Source organism: Corythoichthys intestinalis, chromosome 15 (genome assembly GCF_030265065.1).
Source record: "Corythoichthys intestinalis isolate RoL2023-P3 chromosome 15, ASM3026506v1, whole genome shotgun sequence".
Lineage (NCBI taxonomy): Eukaryota > Metazoa > Chordata > Actinopteri > Syngnathiformes > Syngnathidae > Corythoichthys > Corythoichthys intestinalis.
In genome coordinates this window covers 29,697,899-29,720,258 of record NC_080409.1, presented here as the reverse complement: position 1 = coordinate 29,720,258, position 22,360 = coordinate 29,697,899, and the positions used below count along the sequence as shown (strand labels likewise).

The 22,360-nt window shown below is 39.4% G+C and overlaps 1 protein-coding gene across 12 annotated transcripts in view; it reads right to left on the bottom strand.

Annotated features, from left to right (window-relative positions):
- The window catches only part of nrxn3a (neurexin 3a), a 182,758-nt gene that overhangs the window by 62,531 nt on the left and 97,867 nt on the right, over positions 1 to 22,360 (bottom strand). For all 12 annotated transcript variants that reach the window (XR_009067144.1, XR_009067146.1, XR_009067145.1 and 9 more), the window contains 4 exons: positions 17,808 to 18,101; positions 14,274 to 14,421; positions 13,712 to 14,095; positions 2,317 to 2,520 (listed from right to left, as the gene is read on the bottom strand). Coding sequence is in view for 8 of the 12 variants with exons in the window: in XM_057859332.1 (XP_057715315.1) it covers positions 2,317 to 2,520; positions 13,712 to 14,095; positions 14,274 to 14,421; positions 17,808 to 18,101 (1,030 nt within the window). In the remaining 4 variants the exon portion in view is untranslated. The remainder of the gene's footprint in view (positions 1 to 2,316; positions 2,521 to 13,711; positions 14,096 to 14,273; positions 14,422 to 17,807; positions 18,102 to 22,360) is intronic.

The following is a 22,360-nucleotide window of genomic DNA, read 5'->3' as shown; positions in this document are numbered from 1 at the left end:
TTAGCGCAAGCTAATGCATTATTTCATCAACTCCAGGAAGAGGATAGACCACATTTGACGTTGTTTTCTTCAGATGAGTCGGTGAGTTGGGAAGAGTGACAAGCTGACAGCGCAAACGGCGGAAGAGTGGGCTGTGTGACGTAGTGTATGATGTAGCCCTTTGTCTTGTTCAAAGTGGAACTGAGTGGCAAGCCTGAAAAAACTGAACTGAGCTAGTTTATTGTCAATATTTTTGAAAGATTCATTTTCAATTCTATGTTTGATTTTTTTCATATTTGAATCTTTTCAATTTGTAAATAGATGTGTGTGTTCGAGAAGTTTGGTTGCATGTATATGGCGGAAAACACAGACAAGGCTGAAAAAGCGGTTTCTGCTCTTGCGCCCAAAAGAACTGTTGTGTTTGATATAATAATATGTCTACATGCTGCCATAGCAGATTCATGGCACATTGGGCCCCCGAACTATTTTTAATTTGTCCGTTTTACCCTGGAAACCCTTGTTTACAGACACCACGCAACCGCTTTTGTTTCAACCCAGCCATAAAAAGAAGGTAAGTAATTATATCAATTATTCGAAATGTCTGTCATTTTTAGCTTAGAATCATTAATTGATGTCTAATATTTAGTTTTTAAAAGAAAAACTACTTTGAAAAATTATTTGCTCGCATATTTGAAACTTTTAAACAAATTACCTCACAATGAAAAAAACGGTGTCTGTAAATAAGTCACGTATATCTACCTCATAATTTTTTTGTTACTGTCGCATTTTCCCCAATATTTTAGATGATAAATAATCGGTCCAAACAAAGAAAAAAAAAGTTTAAAAGGGTAAATATATGAAAAAGAAAATCTCGTCCACTCCTTGATGTCTGCGATTTCTGCATCGCGACCCTTGTTATATTACCATGTTTCACCAATAAAATCCCTCAAAAATCCGGCTCTGGCCATTCACAGCTGTCTTGACACTCGGTGATACGTGCTACATGGAGCTTTTGGATCAAAAAGAGGTAAGTACGTGATAATATCTTTAAAATCGTGGTGTTTTTAATTCTGCTTTACCATGCTCTCGCCTCCAGCTAGGGTTTTGCTGTTTAATTTTTTTTTTTTTTTTTTTTTTAAATGCCCTCCTGTTCAAAAATTTTTATCCCCCAGAAAAATGATGCTTCACACATGCATAAGGGACAATTTTGAAATTTGGCCAAATTGGGGGTCTCAGAGCGGAACTTCAAGTCACCTGTGTGTTTTCCGCCACTTTGGACATGAAGGTTATCGGTGTCCTGATAATACGGACCCAACTAGGCCATTGTGAACAATTTTTTCTTTGAAATATAAAGGCAAAATCAAAAGCATGCAAATTCGGACAAAATAGGCTCAGGTGTTAAAGCGTTAGTTTATCACTAGTAGACATCCAATCCATTTGAAATGGGAGATTCTTCACTTCCTGTTGATTTTGGGTCACTTCCTGCTCATATCAGGCCATTCTGTTCATTTTGAATCCCTTCCTGTTGTTTCCCAGTTCACTTCCTGTTGATTCTTGGTCACTTCTTGTTGGTCTGAGGGCATTTCCTGGTCACCTCCTGTTTTTTTCGGGGTACTTTGAATGCCTGCATGAGTTAATCACTTGTAGACGTCCACTCCATCTGAACTGGGAGAGTGGCCGTTAATGAATGTTAATTCAATTGCTGCCATCCCTCCCACTTCAAATGGATTAGACATCTAACACTGTCAGTGGCAGACAACAACTTGCGCAGTATCTACCAATGTATGCAGTAAATTAGTATGAAAAGTATGATTAAAAATGTATACTTTTTCGAAAAAGGCAGTATCGGCATTAGTCGATACCATACAGCCAGCTATCGGGAGGCAAAAAATTGTATCAGTGCAACACTAATCAATACTTGCTTTTATTGGCTATATTTTATTGTTTTGCTAATTTACTGTTATGCTAGCATGACACTCATTTTAAAGAGTGAGACATGAGTTTCAACTACTTTTAACTTTGAAATATGAAGAATTAGCGGGTCGACCCAGTGCCTCGTACTTGATTGCGGTCGACCTTTGAGGTTCCACTGTCGTGTAGTCATGAAAACTTCGGCTAGTTTTTGTGTTTGCACAACCTGCATTGACACTCATGCAAATTATGCAATGCTGCTCTGACTGATGTCCTGAAGACAGAAATAGGTAAAAAGTATGGCTTTTGGTGAGAAAATGTACAAAAACAATTCAACAGTGAGAAGAAATATTAGCACTCAATGGCAAACCATCTCATGAAGAGAGTGGAGGTGTGAACACAGATGAAGAGGGGTGCCTACAATACCTAGGTTGACCGTGAGTTTGACGCGGCCTCCGTCCAACTCCAGCCTGAGCGTGTCGGCTGAGTCTCGGGAGGTAGTGGCCATGAGGAGACCGTAAGCCCTCTGCGAGCGAAAACGTAGGGAGACGTCCTCCGCCTCTGTGTGCATGACGGTTGGCATCACTACTTTCATGTACATGCTCCCATCATAAGAAAGGATGGAAGCCTCTGGAAGAGAGATTGACAGATGTGGTCAAAATGTTATTTTACAGGTTATGGAGAAGTTAGTTGAAGTTACAGTAGTTCAAAACAACAATTTTTCAGAATAACAAATTCATGTGAATCCAAGTTTTTAACCATCGTCATTTCAACTCACTGGTCGTCATTGGCTATTTTTGCATTGCCACACAGTAACTATAACACTGAAACTAACACACATCACACACCAACAACCCTCCTACTGCCAAAACGGCTTTGATTTTATTTAGAGTAGTGGGTAGTAGCCAGTGTTGTTTTCGTCAACAATCGCTATAACGAAAATATTACGTCAATGAACAATTTTTTCATGACGATGACGAGACGATAACGAGCTAAAAATGTGTTTTTGGGAGACTAAAACATAACAAAACTAATGCCAGTTTTCGTCTGACGAGATGACAACGTAACGAAAATGCAAAGTAGTTTCCGTCACATGTTCACAATGTCTCACATTTTATGTGTAGTTAGCTTGCATGGTAGCAGTGTTTGGTTGAGTCGCTGCTGCTGCTGCTGCTCTCTAGTCTCCAGGCTTGCAGACACGGTACGATTTGTTTTCTTATTTTCCCTGAGAGAATATGCACTGTTGCTTTAGGCTTTAAAGGTCTGTGCTAACCAATCATCACACACTAAATGTAACTCGTAGCGTTAGCATAACAGAAGCGTTAGCATTAGGCTAATGCTAAAGGCAATTGTCCTCTTTAACTCTCGGACAACTTTTTTTTTTACATTCAGTTCGTGGCGTCTAGGTTGGAATAATTAATTGAATATAATTTACTGTTTTCCTGCTGAGTGTGTATATCACCAAATTGGTGTTGTCCTTGTAGATGCTACAATATGTGCTCGTCTGTCATTGTTGATACGAAATAGTTGGAAACCTTTATTTATTTATTTATTTTTGGGGGGAGTAAAATTTTAATTTTACAGACGAAAACATTTTAAGTAAATGTCGAATAAAACAACACTAAATTAGTCTTTAGTTTTCGTCAACAAAAACTAGACGAAGACAAAGACATTTTGAGATGTCTAAAATATGACTAAGAGTAATAAGTATTATCGTCCAAAAGATTAAGACTAAAACGAAAATTAAAAGGGCTGCCGAAAACAACACTGGTAGTACCGCGTTAGAGTTTCTCCGTTACATTTAGTTGAGTAACCTATTAAGTAGTTTTACAACAAAATACCTTTTAGTTTTACTTGAGCAGATCTTTGAAGAAAAACCACTCTTACTCCACTACTTTGAGCTACTAGATTCCTTACATTTTCCCTGTTTATTCAACATATTGACTCTATTTTTGCCAGAGATGCCGACCGTAGCGCTACATATTTCACCAATGAGATGTTGCAACAATGAACACATGAATCCTTTATACCATTTATTACATTATTAACATTCTTTCTGTGAGAGGGATCCACGGATAGAAAGACTTGTAATTCTTAAAGGATAAATGTGACTTTGTATATTGTGACTAAATATTGCCATCTAGTGTATTTGTTGAGCTTTCAGTAAATGATACTGTAGCCATTTAACTGTTCTGCCCAAATGCAGGATGGGAAGTGCAACCGTGACTGTGCGTAGTGGTACCAATTGATATATCTTCTCCGCGTTGGGAAATAACATAGGGTGTTAAGAAAAAGATCAATTACTGCCTTTCTTCCCCACATTGCTTCCCACGATATTTCTAATCGTAGGGAGGGGGATTGTAAGGCTTTAGCCAATTAAAAAAAGGCTCCAAAGGCTGCCAAAATTCACTCTACTCATTTTACGTTGCCTTTTATCTCTATTTATATGTAAAACGGCGCAATTACAGATTGAACAATGACAATGCGTGAGTGGGTCGTGCAGCGCATGCATTAAATATTTTAACGCGATAATTAAAAAAAAAAATTAATTACTGCCGTTAACGGGATAAATTTGATAACCCTACCTTAAGCCTAAACTAAAGACTCTGGATGAGTGTAACATATTATGTCTGTAACGTTAAATACAATTAGAAAACGATTTAATTGAAAAATATATATATATTTAAAAAAGGCATGTCCGATATTTTTTTGCCGATTCCAATACTTTGAAAATGACGTGATGGGACCCGATCGATCGGCGACATCTCTAATTTGTTCATGACCGCAATCTGGCCTGTGCCTCTTGACTAATTTGAGTAGAGCTTTGCGTACGTTTCCATCTAGTGGTTGGCCGCCATTACTGGGGTGTTTGCACGCCTACAGCAGCCCAGCGTCAGTCAATGTAAACAGTAATGTGTGTGCTGCGGGCGGCGACGTTGTTCAACAGCTTTTTTACGGGAAAAAGGTCATCCGCTGAGCCAGAAGAGGAGGCTACATCCAGGTCCATTCTGCATAATACGTGTCTAAAAGCTAACAAGCGAGGCAACAAAAGCGAGTGCACTGAGAGCATCATACCTCGTGGCGAACTGTTTTGCTAAAGCCAAGAAACCTTTCACGATTGGAGAACAACTCATTATGCCTGCGACCAAGGATATTTGCCGTAAAGTTTTAGGAGAGGGCGCTGTTAAAAAAGGTTGATTCAGCGTATCACAAGTTACATTTTCCCTGCACTTAATGTTCGTTTTTAGCACTGTTGTTTTATTTTATATTTCCTCTAATTTACTGCCACACATTGCCGGTCCGTGAAAAAAAGGCCCATCTCACACCGGTCTGTGGTGCAAAAAAGGTTGGGGACCAGTGGGCTATAGTACAGTAGAATAATAACAGTTCATATAGATGAAGTTGTGCTGAGAAAAAAAAAAAAATTAAATCAGCAGTTACTCACAATGTTCGCCATTGTTTGAGTATTCTTTTCAACAAATATTTTTTTATTTGTACTTGAGTAAAATTTTTTTATGGCTACTTTTACTTTAACTAGAGTAAAATTATTTAGAAGTAACGCTACTCTTACTTTACCCACCTCGGATTTAATTTCATAAATTAACATTGGTTGCAATTGACAGTAACGGCCGTTATAGTACCAATACGGCACTAAAACAACATAATCGGTATCAGCTAAAACTAAGAAATAACATGCATATGCTGAGCAGTATGTACATTTTGGGATCAAGTTTCCAATTGCCGGTCACCCTACCCAAGATGACTGCCAGCTATGCACGCTGCTGTAAAAAAAAGATCGGTTGCCGCCCCTTCCCACGATGATGATGGATGTCCAATCACATGGCATCTAATCATCCTTCGGCTGTCAATTTGAATGAGTTTATCACTACTAGACATCCAATCCACTTGAAGTAGGAGGTCGGCAGCGAATTAATTTTCGTTCATTCACTGTCAGCCCTCCCACTTCAAATAGATTGGAAGTTTATTCACGTTGATGGTGGCCAATATGTTAAAGCAGTCTCTGACCAAGCCATGATAGCAATTACTTTAAATTCAAGTGAGTATGCAGTCATTAAGTAAAAGAGGAAGTGAAATAGAATGCATTAAAAAAAAAAAAAAAAAAATTTTTTAAACAGCGGTGTATCGGCATCTGCCGATACCAATTGTAGCAATCAATATCAAGAGCAAAACTTATCAATACAGCAATGATATCTGCTGATGCCAATTGTTGGAACCTGTATCAGGAGCCGCCCAAAAATATAGTATAGTGTAGTTGTATTTCTAAATAAAGTGTTTCCCAGGGAAAATTAGGTTTTTACTGAAAGACCCCAGCTGTCTCTTGATAAGCGTGAAAATACAGTGCATTCTGGCGGCCAAACTGCATTACTGCAGGTATTTATTATAATCAAGCACTGTACTTGTATTGGACTTTCGCCAGGAAGTGAGGGGGTGGTCACAATTGTGATACAGGATCCCTATGAGGTGTACCAAGACACAGATGGCTCTGTTGTGGAAATCCTTCTTGGATCTGAGATTTTTCTCAGCAAGACTGAGTCCATAGGCAGCACCATAAATGTGTGAAAAGTGACGAAGCATTGAGAATTTATTAGTAAATACATATTCCTATTGGAGATTAATCAAAAGAAATGATATGTTATTCATGGGTAGAATAAAAAAGAGGACCTTCTTTGCTGTTTCATGCTAAAACGTAAATACTAAAGTTTAAACTGCTAGTTATCTGACATTTAACTTCAGATGTTAAACTAGGGCAATTTTTGTTTTTAATTTATCCATCGAAGTAGTTTTGCTCTATTTACATTGCAGTGTAATTAAATAAAACGGGTGGCTTAAATATTGTGTCCAGTAAAAATGCTGTCAATCACAGACAAATTACTGTACATACATATTTATATTTATTTTTATACCCTTATTGTAAAAACTACCGTCATCTCAATATTTTTTTTTAAATATCTTGATATAATTTGGAGAGTATATATAGACACATTTCCTGAGCGAAAAACATGGGCGGTCTTTCCATCTTTGATCATTTTTGCTCAGAACTTCCGATTTAGACAGAACAACATGAAATGCGGTTGAAGTAAGCAGTCTGTTGACAAAGCTATAACTGCAAAATCGAACCAGAGGAACCCACGGAATCTCCAAAAAGGGATTAAACACGACGTAGATGAGACTCTGAGACTTTCTGTGTTGTGTGTGAACTCCCGGAAGCGCCTATATACATACGTTTGGAAATGGAATGTTTTGATCAGCGACCAGCTAGTAGCTACAATGCACCAGTGTGGAGTTACCTCGCCATACGCCTTAAATTGAAACCAGCTGCAGACAAGTTGCGAATGTGCTTTAAACCTAAGGATCTACCTAAAAGATTGTATGTTTGCTCTTATCACTTCATTAATCATTCGTGGACAAAATTGTAACAACCTGTGCAGCCTGTGTTAACGTGAGGTGCAGATTGATACGCCAGCCGGCCACTTGAGAGATCAAAATGAGGTGAAATTACAAAAAAATATTACAGTTGCTAAATGCAAAAGGGCTGTTGTTGTTGTTACAAGGATATACTACAAGATACGTACCATATTTTTCGGACTATAAGTCGCAGTTTTTTTTCATAGTTTGGCTGGGGGTGCAACTTATACTCTGGAGCGACTTATATGTGAAATTATTAACACATTATTATATCATTTCACATGTTATTTTGGTGTTTTGGAGTGACACTGATGGTTTCGTAAACTTGTTAGCATGGTCTTTATGCTAGTTATCTGAATAACTCTTGATAGCTATGGCCACGTTCGCGTTCTGCCTTTGGCAATGTGTGTTAAATAGTCATTTGAATAACTCTTAATAGCTATGTTACGTTAACATACCAGCCACGTTCGCATTTCATTGTTCATGCATCATGTAACATTATCATACTGTACACTTATTCAGCATGTTGTTCTCTAATGTATTTTTTGTATTTTTTGACATATCTGTTCTGTATTGGATTTTATCATGTAAATTTCCTCAAAAAATGCAATTTATACTCCGGTGCGACTTATACAGTATATGTTTTTTCCTCTTCGTTGGGCATTTAATGGCTGGTGCGACTTATACTCAGGTGTGACTTATAGTCTGAAAAATAGGGTACATATAAACAAAAATCGTATGTCATTCTTTTTTATTGCGGATATTGGTCGCAATAAAACATTTGGATAACATGATTCCCATTTCTTGTTTTATTTTAAATGATTGGTACATGTGCAAAACAGGTAAAAAAAAAATATTAACGAAGGTGCAGCATAAGTCAAGCTATCCACTATCAAAGTAGAACACACGTAGTCTCGATATATTTCCATCGATGTACAGTAAGTGTTGTAGTGAGGCACATCACGTTGTCTTCCCTTGCCTAACAGCGTTTTCCACCTGTAAACAAACGAACAAAAAACTTTACACTTGCATTTATGTGTTTACATAAGTGCGCCATCCTACATGTACTGATTAGCAACAGGCTAGCAGCAGATAGCATGTGTTGCAGCCACAGCAGTCCAGTAGTTGTCGTAAATAATATTAAACATCATCATAATTACAATCATCATCGTGATAACAATATCAAAGACAACAAGTTGCTTCATGCACAAGATTTGAGCTTTAGTATTTTTTGAGCACCGGATACATGAAAATGCAGGGATAGGAAGAACATACCTTCCATAACACCAGCGGCTACATAAACACCCGGTCTTTGCGGTGGCATGGGCTTGGTTCCACATCTGCCTTCATGAACATGTCCTCCTATGTCGTGATGATGGCAGATGGTTGCTGTATTTCCAAATTGTCTTTTTTAAAGGATTTTGATGAGTGATGCCACTCCATCTCCACTGTTGTTTTGGATGGAGAAAGTGTAAAACGAAAGTCGCGAGCAGAAATGTGGAAGTAAAGCAGAAGTACCTCAGGAATTTGTCTATAGCCCACATCTCGTACTGTGCTATGACATTACTGATGATTATACCGTATCTTTAGTATGGCAAGTCCATTAAAATGTCAAACTACAATGGCAGTAAATTTAAATATGAGCATAATGCAATACTTCACATAATCACTTTCTGTCCTGCAAAGTAATTTGCGGGAATATTTATACAACCTGTATATCAGATTGACCCGGTTATTTGTGCCTTTTTAAGGAGTCAAAATGAGATTCTGGGGCAACTTAATTACAGGCCACGAGATAACGAAACTGAAAAATGGTCAGATTTAAAATGTGATAGACTGGTCCAGCTATTATTTGGTATGCAAAAAAAAAATCTGGAATAATTTGTGGCGCTCAGGAACGTTAATTAGTTTTCAACTCTGATCTTTTTTTGGAAACCTTGAAAGGAAATTATCAGCCGTATGAGACAATGTTCAGGAACAGGCAGATGTGTAATGCTTGAGGAAGTCTGCTGTCACAGAACAGCCTAGTACTGCAATCAAATCAACTGAGTTATTTGCGCAGTAATGTAGGTTTACTACTGTCAATCAGGTGTATAAAGTTATTTCAAGCTGTTGTTGTTTTTCATTTAGATTTCTTATATTTTACACAGGTACAGTATGAAATGCTTACTAAAATACAGATTTGGACTGGTTGCTTCAATGTGACCTAATGGTGTTGATGACCTTTTATCGCGTTTGCAAGATAATTTGAATTGAAAATGCCCATAATGTTATTTTCCAAGCCATTAGGTTGGTCTGTTTTGCTTCCTCAGCAAACAGTCGGATTCTCATTTATACCGTATGTGGTTGACTGTATCAAATTTAAGTATTTAACCCTCTCAGTGATAGTGGTCACTACAGTGGACAGCTCTTCAAAAGTTGACATTTATTAACTTTAACTCTTTCCAGAGCAAGTGACTCTTTTTGGTAATTTAAAAAAAAAAAAAAATTGGGACACTTAATTAAGAGAGAGCTATTTATTTAGCCTTTTATTCAACTTTAAAAGACATGTTTCTGAGTTTAGGAAATTCAGGCAGTTCTGGAACTATTATTTTCTATTTCTGTGATTCAATACACATGCTTTAGGCATTTCAATGAAGTTCAGTTTTTGCATTATTCAATTTTTTTACACCAATTTACACTTTTACTGCAATGAATATCGGCTCCAAAAATCGGTTATCGGCCCTCCAGTTACTAATAATCGGTGTCGGTCCCGAAAAACCCATATCAGTCGGTCTGTAATTATTATATAAATGTTTATTATTACTGAAATGTTCAACATATACAGTGCTAGCCAAAAGTATTGGCACCCCTGCAATTCTGTCGGATAATGCTCAATTTCTCCCGGAAAATGATTGCAATTACAAATGTTTTGGTAGTAATATCTTATATAAAAAACACAAAAGACAATGATTTAAAAAAAAAAAATCATTGTCATTTTACACAAAACTCGAAAAATGGGGCAGACAAAAGTATTGGCACCCTTTGAAAAATCGTGATGCTTCTCTAATTTGTGTTATTACCAGCACCTGTTACTTACCTGTGGCACATAACAGATGGTGGCAATGACTAAATCACACTTGCAGACAGTTAAAATGGATTAAAGTTGACAGAACCTCTGTCCTGTGTCCTTGTGTGTACCACATCGAGCATGGAGAAAAGAAAGAAGACCAAAGAACTGTCTGAAGACTTGAGAAGCAAAATTGTGAGGAAGCATGGGCAATCTCAAGGGTACAAGTCCATCTCCAAAGACCTGAATGTTCCTGTGTCTACCGTGCGCAGTGTCATCAATAAGTATAAAGCCTACGGCACTATGGCTCACCTCCCTAAGTGTGGACGGAAAAGAAAAATTGAAGAGAGATTTCAACGAAAGATTGTGCGGATGGTGGATAAAGAACCTCGACTAACATCCAAACAAGTTCAAGCTGTCCTGCAGTCCGAGGGTACAACAGTGTCAACCCATACTATGGCATTGACACTGACACCATACAACCCTATATGGTAGGATACCCAGGAAGACCCACTTCTGACCGAGAGACATAAAAAAGCCAGGCTGGAGTTCGCCAGAACTTACCTGAGAAAGCCAAAAACGTTTTGGAAGAATGTTCTCTGGTCATATGAGACAAAAGTAGAGCTTTTTGGAAAAGGCATCAACATTGAGTTTACAGGGGGAAAAAACGAGGCCTTCAAAGAAAAGAACACGGTCCCCACAGTCAAACATGGCGGAGTTTCCCTAATGTTTTAGGGGTTGCTTTTTTTGGAACTGGACTGCTTGACCTGTGCATGGCATTATGAAGTCTGAAAACTACCAACAAATTTCACAGCATAATGTAGGGCCCAGTGTGAGAAAGCTGGGTCTCCCTCAGAGGTCATGGGTCTTCCAGCAGGAAGCACACTTCAAAAATCACTACACAATGATTTGAGAGAAAGCAATGGAGACTTCTAAAGTGGCCGGCAATGAGTCCAGACCTGAATCCCATAGAACACCTTTGGAGAGATCTGAAAATGGCAGTTTGGAGAAGGCACCCTTCAAATCTCAGAGACCTGGAGCAGTTGGCCAAAGAAGAACGGTCTAAAATTCCAGCAGAGCATTGTAAGAAACTCACTGATGGATACCGGAAGCGGTTGTTCGCAGTTATTTCGTCTAAAGGTTGTGCTACCAAGTATGAGGCTGAGGGTGCCAATACTTTTGTCTGACCCATTTTTGGAGTTTTGTGTAAAATGATAATGATTTCTTTTTTTTTTTTTCATTCTCTTTTGTGTTTTTTCATTGCAATCAAAATAAATGAAGATATTAGTACCAAAGCATTAGTAATTGCAATCATTTTCTGGAAAAATTTAGCATCATCTGAAATGCAGGGGTGCCTATACATTTGGCCAGCACTGTAAGGCACACCTGATAGCAGCACACCCCATATTTTACAAAAAGAACTGCATTCATTCATATATAAGCTGCACTGGACTATAAATCGCAGGTGTCAGCATTGCATAAAAGAATGTTTACACCAATAGAGTATCATTGGAGAATCACCAGCCTGTACAAATCCATAAACAAGCTACACTCCGCAAAAACTGCATGGTTCAACGCAGGTAAAAAACGCTTATGGTCCGAATATTACGGCAATCATTATTGTATTTTTTTTTTAAATACTTTTTTTTCATAACTATAAATAACTTTATAAATTAATACAAAGTTAATTAAAACTACATGAATAAAATTGAAATAATAAAAAGAGAAATTCACACTGGTTGCTGCCCCAAATAACACTCAAAAGTTTTTTTTTTTTTTTTTAAATAGTATTTAACTCATTGAATGCCACTGACGGGGATAGACATCCAATTCATATAAAATGGGACAGCTGACTGTAAACGCTCGTGTTTGAGTGCCCGTCCCAATCAATATGAACTGGATGTCTAGCCCCAAAAATGGCATTCAATGAGTTAAAATACAATTTTATTTTTTTTTTTTTTTAGTTAAAATAAGTTAACATAGACACAATTGTAGTGGAAAGCTGTTGTCAACTGGAATTCTTTTAGGTTTATTAAACAGTGACATCTATTTAACGGTATACCGCCATATCGATATATTCTCACCAGTGTTGGGAATAACGCCGTTATAAATAAAGCCGTTACATAACGACGTTATTTTTTCAGTAATGGGGTAATCTAAACTACCAGCTGTTTATATGTCATCCAAGACTCGGGGTGCGTTCAGGTTCATGGCAATGAAAATAGTAAACACACATAGCCTACCTTTGCAAGAACAATGGAGTTGCCGTTTGATACGGTCATAATGTGCAGGTCCTGCACCCAGCCGCAGCAAAACTGTTCGTAGCTTTGTAGCGATTTGTAATTTCGGAATCGCTGATGAGTTTAGTAACATACACCAAACAATAAATACAGCAGAATGTCCATTTCGCGTAATTGTGGAAGCCCGTCGACATCTTTACTCCATTTGTCTTCGACTTGCTCGTAAGGGTCAACATTGTTCACATCCTTAAGTTTGATCACATATCTGTTCTTCGCCTTAGTGACGAGTTTGTCTCTTTATCGAACTGGCAAGTTAAAGTTTAATGTCCCGCGAGCCAGACCTGCTTCCAATATGGCTGCGTTGTTGTCAAATCTCACGTGATCCCCCATTCTGTGACGTAAACGCTCGAGCCTAATAGCGCACGTACTTCAGAGCCGGTGTTTTCACACACAAACCGGAACAGCGTGTGCGGCAAACACACACATGCAAAACAGATGCAGAGGGATATGATGGCAGAGCGTTTAGAGGAAAATTAGTCCTTTACGAGGTGGAGATATAAACACTATTTCAAGTTGGTCGAAATTAAAGGAAAGAACGTGCATGTAAAGTGTAATTTATGTCCCGGGGCAAAGCTTTTGTCGACATCTGTGGTAAGCAATTCAAATCTGTTTATTTTTGTTGCACTTCAAGTGTAGGATAAATCTGTTGCTGGCGAGGTGCTATAAATATTACAAGGTTCTATAACACAACTACCTGTCTGTTCTTCTCTATTCAACTGACTCGAATACTGCTCAGAAAATTTCAAATTCTTTGACATACAACAACTTCTTTTTAAGTAACAGAAATAGTCACTTTCCCTGGTAACTAGTTATTTTTACTATAATTCAGTTACTAACTCAGTTACTTTTTGGAAGAAGTAGTGAGTAACTATAACTAATGACTTTTTTAAAGTAACGTGCCCAACACTGATTGTCACATCCAATAAACTGTATGTATGCTAGTCAACTGAGCTATAGAACTGGGCCACAAAATTAAAGAGAGCAACATAAAATAGCATAAGAAGCAGACCAAAAGGTCTTAAAACTCATATATAATTTTTTTTACCTCTCTCACAAGTGCGGGACCAGTAACCAGTGCCGGTGCAGTCGCAGATGAATCGATTCCAGCCCTCTTTGCAGGCACCTCGGTTCTTGCATGGGTAACTCTCACACTGTTTGCCAGGTTGCTTGTTGCATGAGGGCTTAATTCCGGCGCCATTTTGCGCTCCAGCAATCTGACGGATGTCTTTGCTTCGACCGTCAATGAAGAGATCGCGGATGCAACCCACGTAGCCATAGTTAAGCATCGCTGTCCACAGCTCAGTAGGCAAAATGAGGTTGGTGCGATCTGTAGGAAGGCCCCCCAAGTACATATCGCCTTCCAGGTCTAAGATTTCGCTCTCACCGCTTGCTGTGAACGGGGTCCTTCTACTGTTAACAGAGATGGTGCCTGTGAAGTGTATAGAGTAGACATCAAAATTAGGATGACAAAGGACAAATGAGTTTTTTTCTGACTGTGTTTGCTACCCTATATACATAAAAACAAATCAGGAGTAATAATGCACTTTTGTAATACTAATTAATTTAGCTTTTATTTAATTAAATTTAACTTTGTAGACAGAACTGACCTGAACGGCCATCTCTTTGGATGTCCACATGATACCAGGCCCCATCATTGACCTTTGTTTGCGTGGCCTTCACTTTGATGGTCCCTGAGCCCATGTCCAACAGCAGGTACAAACTTCCATCCAGTAGTTCAACAGCAAAGAAATCCACCTGGAAAAACATTTTAAAATGACATTATCAAAGCTCATGCAATCAAGTTATGCCAATTAGTGCCTGAATTTACATTTACCAATTATAGATAAAGCATAAGTACATAAAAATAGCATGAATACAAAAATGCTAAATATGGAAAGTTACAATGAAAAAGAAATACAGCTTGGAATGAGGGGGGGAAAAAATAAAATTTAGCGAGAGAGAGAGAGAGAGAGAGAGAGAGAGAGAGAGAGAGAGAGAGAGAGAGAGAGAGAGAGAGAGAGAGAGAGAGAGAGAGAGAGAGAGAGAGAGAGAGAGAATTAATAAAATTTGCATTCTATGCATTTTTATTCAAAATTATTAGGCGTGGTGCACTTGGTAGCTCGAGTTGTCCTGCGACTGAAGGGTCAGCGGTTTAATTCCCGGCTCTGATTGCCCTTGGGCCTTGCATAGCAGCAGCACCAATGGTGTCTGAATGTACTGTATGTGTGGAAGGGTAAATATGTGCTGATGTAAAGCGCTTTGGCCATGTTACACATGTAGATAAATGTGCTATATAGTATACTGTAAGTAGTCTTCATTTACCAAAAATAATTAGGTTTTTATTTCTAAAATAAATTTTAAACAGGAGGAATTCATTAAAAGAATCCTACTTTTATTCCTTGTTTATAGTGTCAAAAATGATTTTCTTTCATTCTTTTCTTTTATTATTAATTCATCCATTCAATCATCTTCTGAACTGCTGGAGCCTAACCCAACTAACCATGAGTAGGAAGTGACGTACACTCTGAATTGGTTGCCAGATAAATTACAGTACATCCATCCATTCTTCCATCATCTACCGCTTAGTCTGGGGTTGGTCATGGAGGCAGCAACTTTAGCAGGGAGGGAAGCGCATACTTCCCTCTCCCCAGCCACTTTAACCAGCTCCTCCAGCAGGATCCCAGGTCAGCCCAGAGACGTAGTCTCTCCAGCGTGTCCTGGGTATTCCCCGGGGCCTCTCGCCGGTGGGACATACCCGGGACAGCTATCCAGGGAGGCGTTCAGAAGGCATCTGAACCAGATGTCCGAGCCACCTCAACTGGCTCCTCTCAACACGGAGGAGTAGCAGCTCAACACCGGGTCCCTCCTGGAAGACCAAGCTTCTCAACCTATCTCATTTTCACCGGAGGAAGGCCCTTCGCTCCCGGCCGTTTTACTGGATTTGAATGATTTTGCAAGGCCTGCAGAAAATTCTGTTCTATTGCTATATAAACATGGAACCCACCAAAAGAAAGATTAGACTCTCTTCTTTCAGCAGAAAAAAGTTCTTATCTTTCTCTATTCTTTAGAAAACAGCTTAGTTTGAGCAATTTTCCAATTTCTGATGAAAAAACGGAGAAATTGAGCTTTTTGTGAAAGCATACATTTCAAACATAACTTTGACTTTAACACAGCTATTTTTTGCTTTAGTTACAGCCCATACATCTGAATAATGTTCTCCTTTTACAAAATAAGATAAACAACAAGACAAATAGAGCTTTTGATAGCAAAGTAACAATTTATTTACACATAATTAACTGAAAGATGACGCTGTTCCAGCCACAACAGCCGGTTAAACTTTTCCCTCATCGCCGCCTGTCTCATAAAGATGAATTTTTTTGTGTCTCTGCGGGCTCTGCTTGCGAGCAGCACGGACTCAAAGGCATCGTCCGCTGCACTAGTGGTCCCGGTCGTTCTGCTCGGTCGTCCAGTGCCTGGCATCCCGGGTGTCCTACCAGTTGTTTTGCTCGGTCGTCCGCCGCCTGGCATCCATTCGGTCGTCTTCCGCCGGCACCCTAGCCGTGCGGCTTGGCCGTTCGCTGCCGTTGAATCGGGTCTTACCAAAATGCGCTACTGCCCTCCAGTGGCCAGTTTTATTGCTTTAAAATGTATTTTCAGCTTAGTGCTTTGGAGCTAAATTGAATCAGAACCCAAAGATGTCTCTTTTGAAAAAAAAATGTACAAGATGTATAAATACGTCTTTGGGACACTAAAACAATTAAAAATAGACCGTATAATGTAATAGACCGCAAATGAATTATTTCGGTGGCTCTTTCGGTAATGAACCACAGCTCATGACTATAGGTGAGGGTAGGAACGTAGATCGACTGGTAAATTGAGAGCTTTGCCTTTTCAGCTTCTTCTTCACCACTACGGACCGGTGCCGAGTTCGCATCACTGCAGACGCTGCACCGATCCGCCTGTCGATCTCCCGCTCCCTCCTACTCTCACTCGTGAACAAGACTCCAAGATACTTGAACTCCTTCCCTTGGGGCAGGATTTCATCCCCGAACCGGAGAGGACGCGCCACCCTTTTCCGACTGGGGACCATGGTCTCGGATTTGGAGGTGCTGATCTTCATCCAGACGGCTTCACACTCGGCTGCGAACCACTCAATTGAGAGTTATAGGTCATGGCTTGATGCAGCAAACAGCACCACATCATCTGCAAAAAGCAGAGATGCAATCCTGAGGCCACCAAACCAGAACCCCCTCAACACTTCGGCTGCGCCTAGAAATTGTGTCCATAAAAATTATGAACAGAATCGTAGACAAAGGGCAGCCTTGGCGGAGTCCAACCCTCACTGGGAACGAATTCGACTTACTGCCGGCAATGCGTACCAAACTGTGATACCGGTCGTACAGGGTCCAAACAGCCCTTACCCTGGGGCTAGGTACCTCGTACTCCCGGAGCACTCCCCACAGGTACCTCGTACTCCCGGAGCACTCCCCACAGGACTCCCCGTGGCACACAGTCAAACACCTTCTCCAAATCTCCAAAACACATGTACGTAGACTAGTTGGGCGAACTCCCATGCACCCTCGAGAACCCTAATTACAGTGTTTATTTTATTTTAAAAAGGTTTATTTTAAATAATTTTTTTGATATTTTTCAATTTCTTTTTATTGTTATAAATTATTTTTAAATCTAAATCTTCTATATTAATAATATGTAATATCTAATTAATAATATCCATATTTGTTGTTATCTTTTTATAATTACTGTCGTTATGTACTCGTGTATTCAGCCAATGATTTTTCATGTTAAATATAAATTCAGGCATCAAAGGGTTAAACTATACGTCTTGTTAGTCATCTTAGATGAGTGATTTTTCTCCAACATTGAGACAGAGTAGAGAACGCATTGGTCAGATAAGAGTTGCAACAAAGATCCCAAAGGTAAAAATCTTTCCAAGGGAAAGGGAAAGTCTTATTTTGCTTAAATATTACAGTAACCTAGCACACACAAAAAGGACCTTCAGTGCATTGTTGGAAGCCTGACTCTGACCCCATCATGCACCTTTAAAATGAACTCGACTATGATCCCATCATGCACCTTTAAAATGAACTCGAGCACATTATTAGTCATAAAGAAGGCCTGACCTTCGTGTTCTTCTGGCTCCGTGCTGCATCTTTGCGCTCTTGAGGTTTGCCATGGGTGAAGAGGATAAGGCCATTAGGCTCCGTAGTGCGAAAATCAAAAGAGATTGATCCCATTCGCTTGGTATTCCACTTGGGTAAGCTGATATAGGCCTCTGGAGTCTCAAAAGAAATGGGGTCAAGGGTTGCCACGTTTTCACACTTGTAGGACACCTCGCCCTGGATCTTCATTTTAGGGTCAACGATACGAGCCAGACGGGACAACTCAAGGCGGATGTCATTGTTCTTGTACACCACCTGTTCAAGAAAGAAGAAAAATGTTTAAAGGACAACAATAACAAAAAAATCATTTAAAAAAAAATGCTAGGTGCTTCTTGGCTAGAGGAAGAACTTTTTTTTTTTAATTCATTGGATGCCATTGACAGCGCTGGACATCCAATCTATTTGGTGTCGGAGGGTTTGTTCATTCACTGCCACCCTCCTGCTTTAAATTGGATTTGAAATTTGGATGTCTACTATTGATAAACTAAATGATGAGAAGGTGCATCTTGGCCAGAGGAAGAACGCATTTGTTAACGCATTGGCTCTAGTTGATGGCGCGAGACATTTGTTCATTCGCTGCCGCCTTCCATCTTCAAATGGATTGGAAAACTACTAGTGATAAACTCATTGAAATTCACAGCATAGGCATGATTGGATGTTACACATTTCGACATCTATCATCTTGGGAAGGGCGACAAGCACTCCCGTTTTTTTTTTTTATACAGGGACATGTGTAGGTGGTAGGACATCTTGGTTAGGTCGACCAACGGTTGGAAACTAAATCTCGAAGAGAACATGTTGCACGTGCATCAGCACGTTTTTCTCAATACCCACCGATACCGATGATATTTTTTTAGTCCTATAGCGGTATCAACACAGAAACACCTATTGGTAACGGTGCAACACTATATACTACTTCAAAAAATGGTTTTCTGATTATTTAGCAGAGTGGGAAATTATATTTCTCAATTGAATTTACCTTCAGAATACAGTGCCCTCCATAATTATTGGCACCCCTGGTTAAAGATGTGTTTTTTAGCTTGTAATATATATTTTTTAAAATTCAAATAATATGGGACCTTAATGGAAAAAAAGAGAAAAATCTAACCTTCAATACAAGTGCATTTATTCAATAGGGAAAAAAATCCCACATAAAGAAATAATTATTTGACATCAAATAATATGTGTCACAATTATAGCACCCCTGGTGTTAATACTTTGTACAACCCCCTTTTGCCAACAAAACAAGGTCTGGGGACTGAGATGGCCATGGGAGGAGCTTGATTTTGTGTCTGGTGAACCATTTCTGTGTAGATTTGGCCATATGTTTAGGGTCATTGTCTTGCTGAAAGACCCAGTGACGAAGCATCTTCAGCTTTCGGGCAGAGGGCAACAGATTTTGATTTAAAATGTCCTGGTATTTCAAAGCATTCATGATGCCATGCACCCTAACAAGGTTCCCAGGGCCTTTGGAAGCGAAACAGCCCCACAGCATCACTGACCCACCCCCATACTTCACAGTGGGTATGAGGTGCTTTTCAGCATGCGCATCTTTCGTGGCACGCCAGACCCACTTAGAGTGTTTGTTGCCAAAAAGCTCAATCTTGGTCTCATCTGACCAAAGCACACGGTCCCAGTTGAAGCCTGGGACCTGCAAGACAATGACAATGACATTGACCCTAAACATATGGCCAAATCTACAGAGAAATGGTTCACCACACACAAAATCAAGCTCCTCCCATGGCCATCTCAGTCCCCAGACCTTGTTTTGTTGGCAAAAGGGGGTTGTGCAAAGTATTAACACCAGGGGTGCTAATAATTGTGACACACATTATTTGATGTCAAATAATTATTTCTTTATGTGGGATTTTTTCCCCCACTGAATAAATGCACTTGTATTGAAGGTTGGATTTTTCTCTTTTTTTCCATTAAGGTCCCATATTATTTGAATATTAAAAAAAAATATTACAAACTAAAAAACACATCTTAACCAGGGGTGCCAATAATTATGGATGGCACTGTAATTGTTGCAATTACTGCAATTTAACTAAGAAGCCGTTTACATGACAACACCAACGGGGAAGACAACGGAATAACTTTTTCGTTGACACGGCATCTGTGTTGTTGGGGGCTGAAAACGCTAAAATTTGAAAACGCCTTCCAGAGTGGAGATCTTGACAACGTTCCCCACTGTCGTCGCAGTCTAAACAGTTGACAACGCAGAAGTGCGTTTTGGGTGACAATTGACTTCCTTACTCCAGAAGAGTAGGTGGCGATAATGCTCCAGTATATTTGTCAGTGAAGCGGGTGAAGATACTGATGATGTCAGCACACGAGTACAGTGTGACTGTATGAAAACATGTCTTCAAGTAGTAACCTTCTACACGGCCTAACAGGGTTCAACATTATTCAAGAATCTAATCAACAATTCACTACTTAATCACAGAAAGTCATGTAGTACTCTGCCTGATGCACTTTGCCATGTTGTTATTTGACCAGGACGAAAGATGAAACAGGAGAAGGGAAGGGTTACACGCAGGAATGACGTTTTGGTGGTGCTGCCACCTACACATTACGTAAAATCATTGTCGTGTAAATGTGGCTCGCCTGGTAACTCACGTTTTTGCACAGGAGTGCCAATGTCATCCCATTCATTTTCCAGTCTACAATATTGAATGATGAAGAAAAGTGATAAAAACTAGTCTCAGTGTTCTACATTCATTTCTAGATAAAGTTATATCAATCTCAGAAGTGGGACTGGAATTATGAGTAATTGTCCACCGAATGAAAGAAAACAAAGGAATGAAAACATTAAGTAGCCAATCTCTTATCACAGCAGTTCTAAATGCTGTCAATAACAATGGGAGGATGGAGTCATGGAGAAGGGTGCGTGTGTGTGCGGGTGGGGGCGCGTGTGTGTGTGTGCGTGCGTGCAAATTGAAATCTGCTCAACTGGAAAATTGAAGCCCTTTTTTTCACCTCTAATTCTCCGGGCAGAGTAACTCCTTCTGTCTGGGTATATTTTGGTCACAGGCATACAAAAAACAAACACTCACTGTATTCTCCTCTTTTATATTCATGTATTTCTTTGCTCTCTGTGCCCAGGATTCTGTCTAAATGGGTAGCGAGAGGGTATGAGATTATCAATAATCCACCATCAGATTAGAGAGTGAATAAATTTATCCTTTGAGGTACTATGGAACTGGATAGGAAATTGTATTTTCCTCCTCTCTAGCCTCTATTTGTAGTTATTCTTTCTCTTTTTGTTTCATCCTTCCACTTTCAGCTCTCTCATCCATCAATATCACCTCGCCACCCGCGCCACCAAAACCCAGGCTACAGTTTCAGTTGTTGTGATTGAACATAATTATCTTGGAGCATTTAACTCATTGGCTGCCAATGACGGCACTAGACGTGCAGTTCATTTTAACTGGGCGAGGTGCATAAATTTTCCATTGATTTTTGTAACTACAACATGCAATTCGTGGAGAAAGTGCTTTGCTGTGCTGGTCGGTAAACTTGTAGTACAAGTAAACGCAAGTTAACAGACTTTTTGTACATGTACATGTAAGTACACATACTTTTAGTACATGTAAACACAAGGATACACATACTGCCAGTACAAGTACATGCAAGTACACCCAAGTACACATACAGCATTTATAGATCAAGTACATGCAAGTACAAGTATTTGTAGCACTAATACATGCAAGTACATATACTTGTAGTGCAAATACATGCAAGCACAAGTACTTGCAGTATTTGTACATGAAAGTACACGTACTTGTAGTACAAATACATGCAAGTACACACAAGTACAAGTAGTTGCTGTCTTAATACACTAAAGTGCACATACTTGTAGTACAGGTACATGCAAATAACATACTTGTAGTAAGACTACACACAAGTACACATACTTGTAGAACAGGTACATGCAAGTACAAGTATTTGTAGTAAGAATACATGCAAGTACACGTACAGCGTGGCAAATAAGTATTTAGTCAACAACTAATTGTACAAGTTCTCCCACTTGAAAATATTAGCGAGGCCTGTAATTGTCAACATGGGTAAACCTCAACCATGAGAGACAGAATGTGTGGAGGGGAAAAAAAAACAAAAAAAACAGAAAATCAAAAGAATTTATTTGCAAATCATGGTGGAAAGTAAGTATTTGGTCAATACCAAAAGTTCATCTCAATACTTTGTTATGTACCCTTTGTTGGCAATAACGGAGGCCAAACGTTTTCTGTAACTCTTGACAAGCTTTTCACACACTGTTGCTGGTATTTTGGCCCATTCCTCCATGCAGATCTCCTCTAGAGCAGTATGTTTTGGGGCTGTCGTTGGGCAACACAGACTTTCAACTCCCTCCACAGATTTTCTATGGGGTCGAGATCTGGAGACTGGCTAGGCCACTCAAGGACCTTGAAATGCTTCTTACGAAGCCACTCCTTTGTTGCCCTGGCTCTGTGTTTGGGATCATTGTCATGCTGAAAGACCCAGCCATGTCTCAT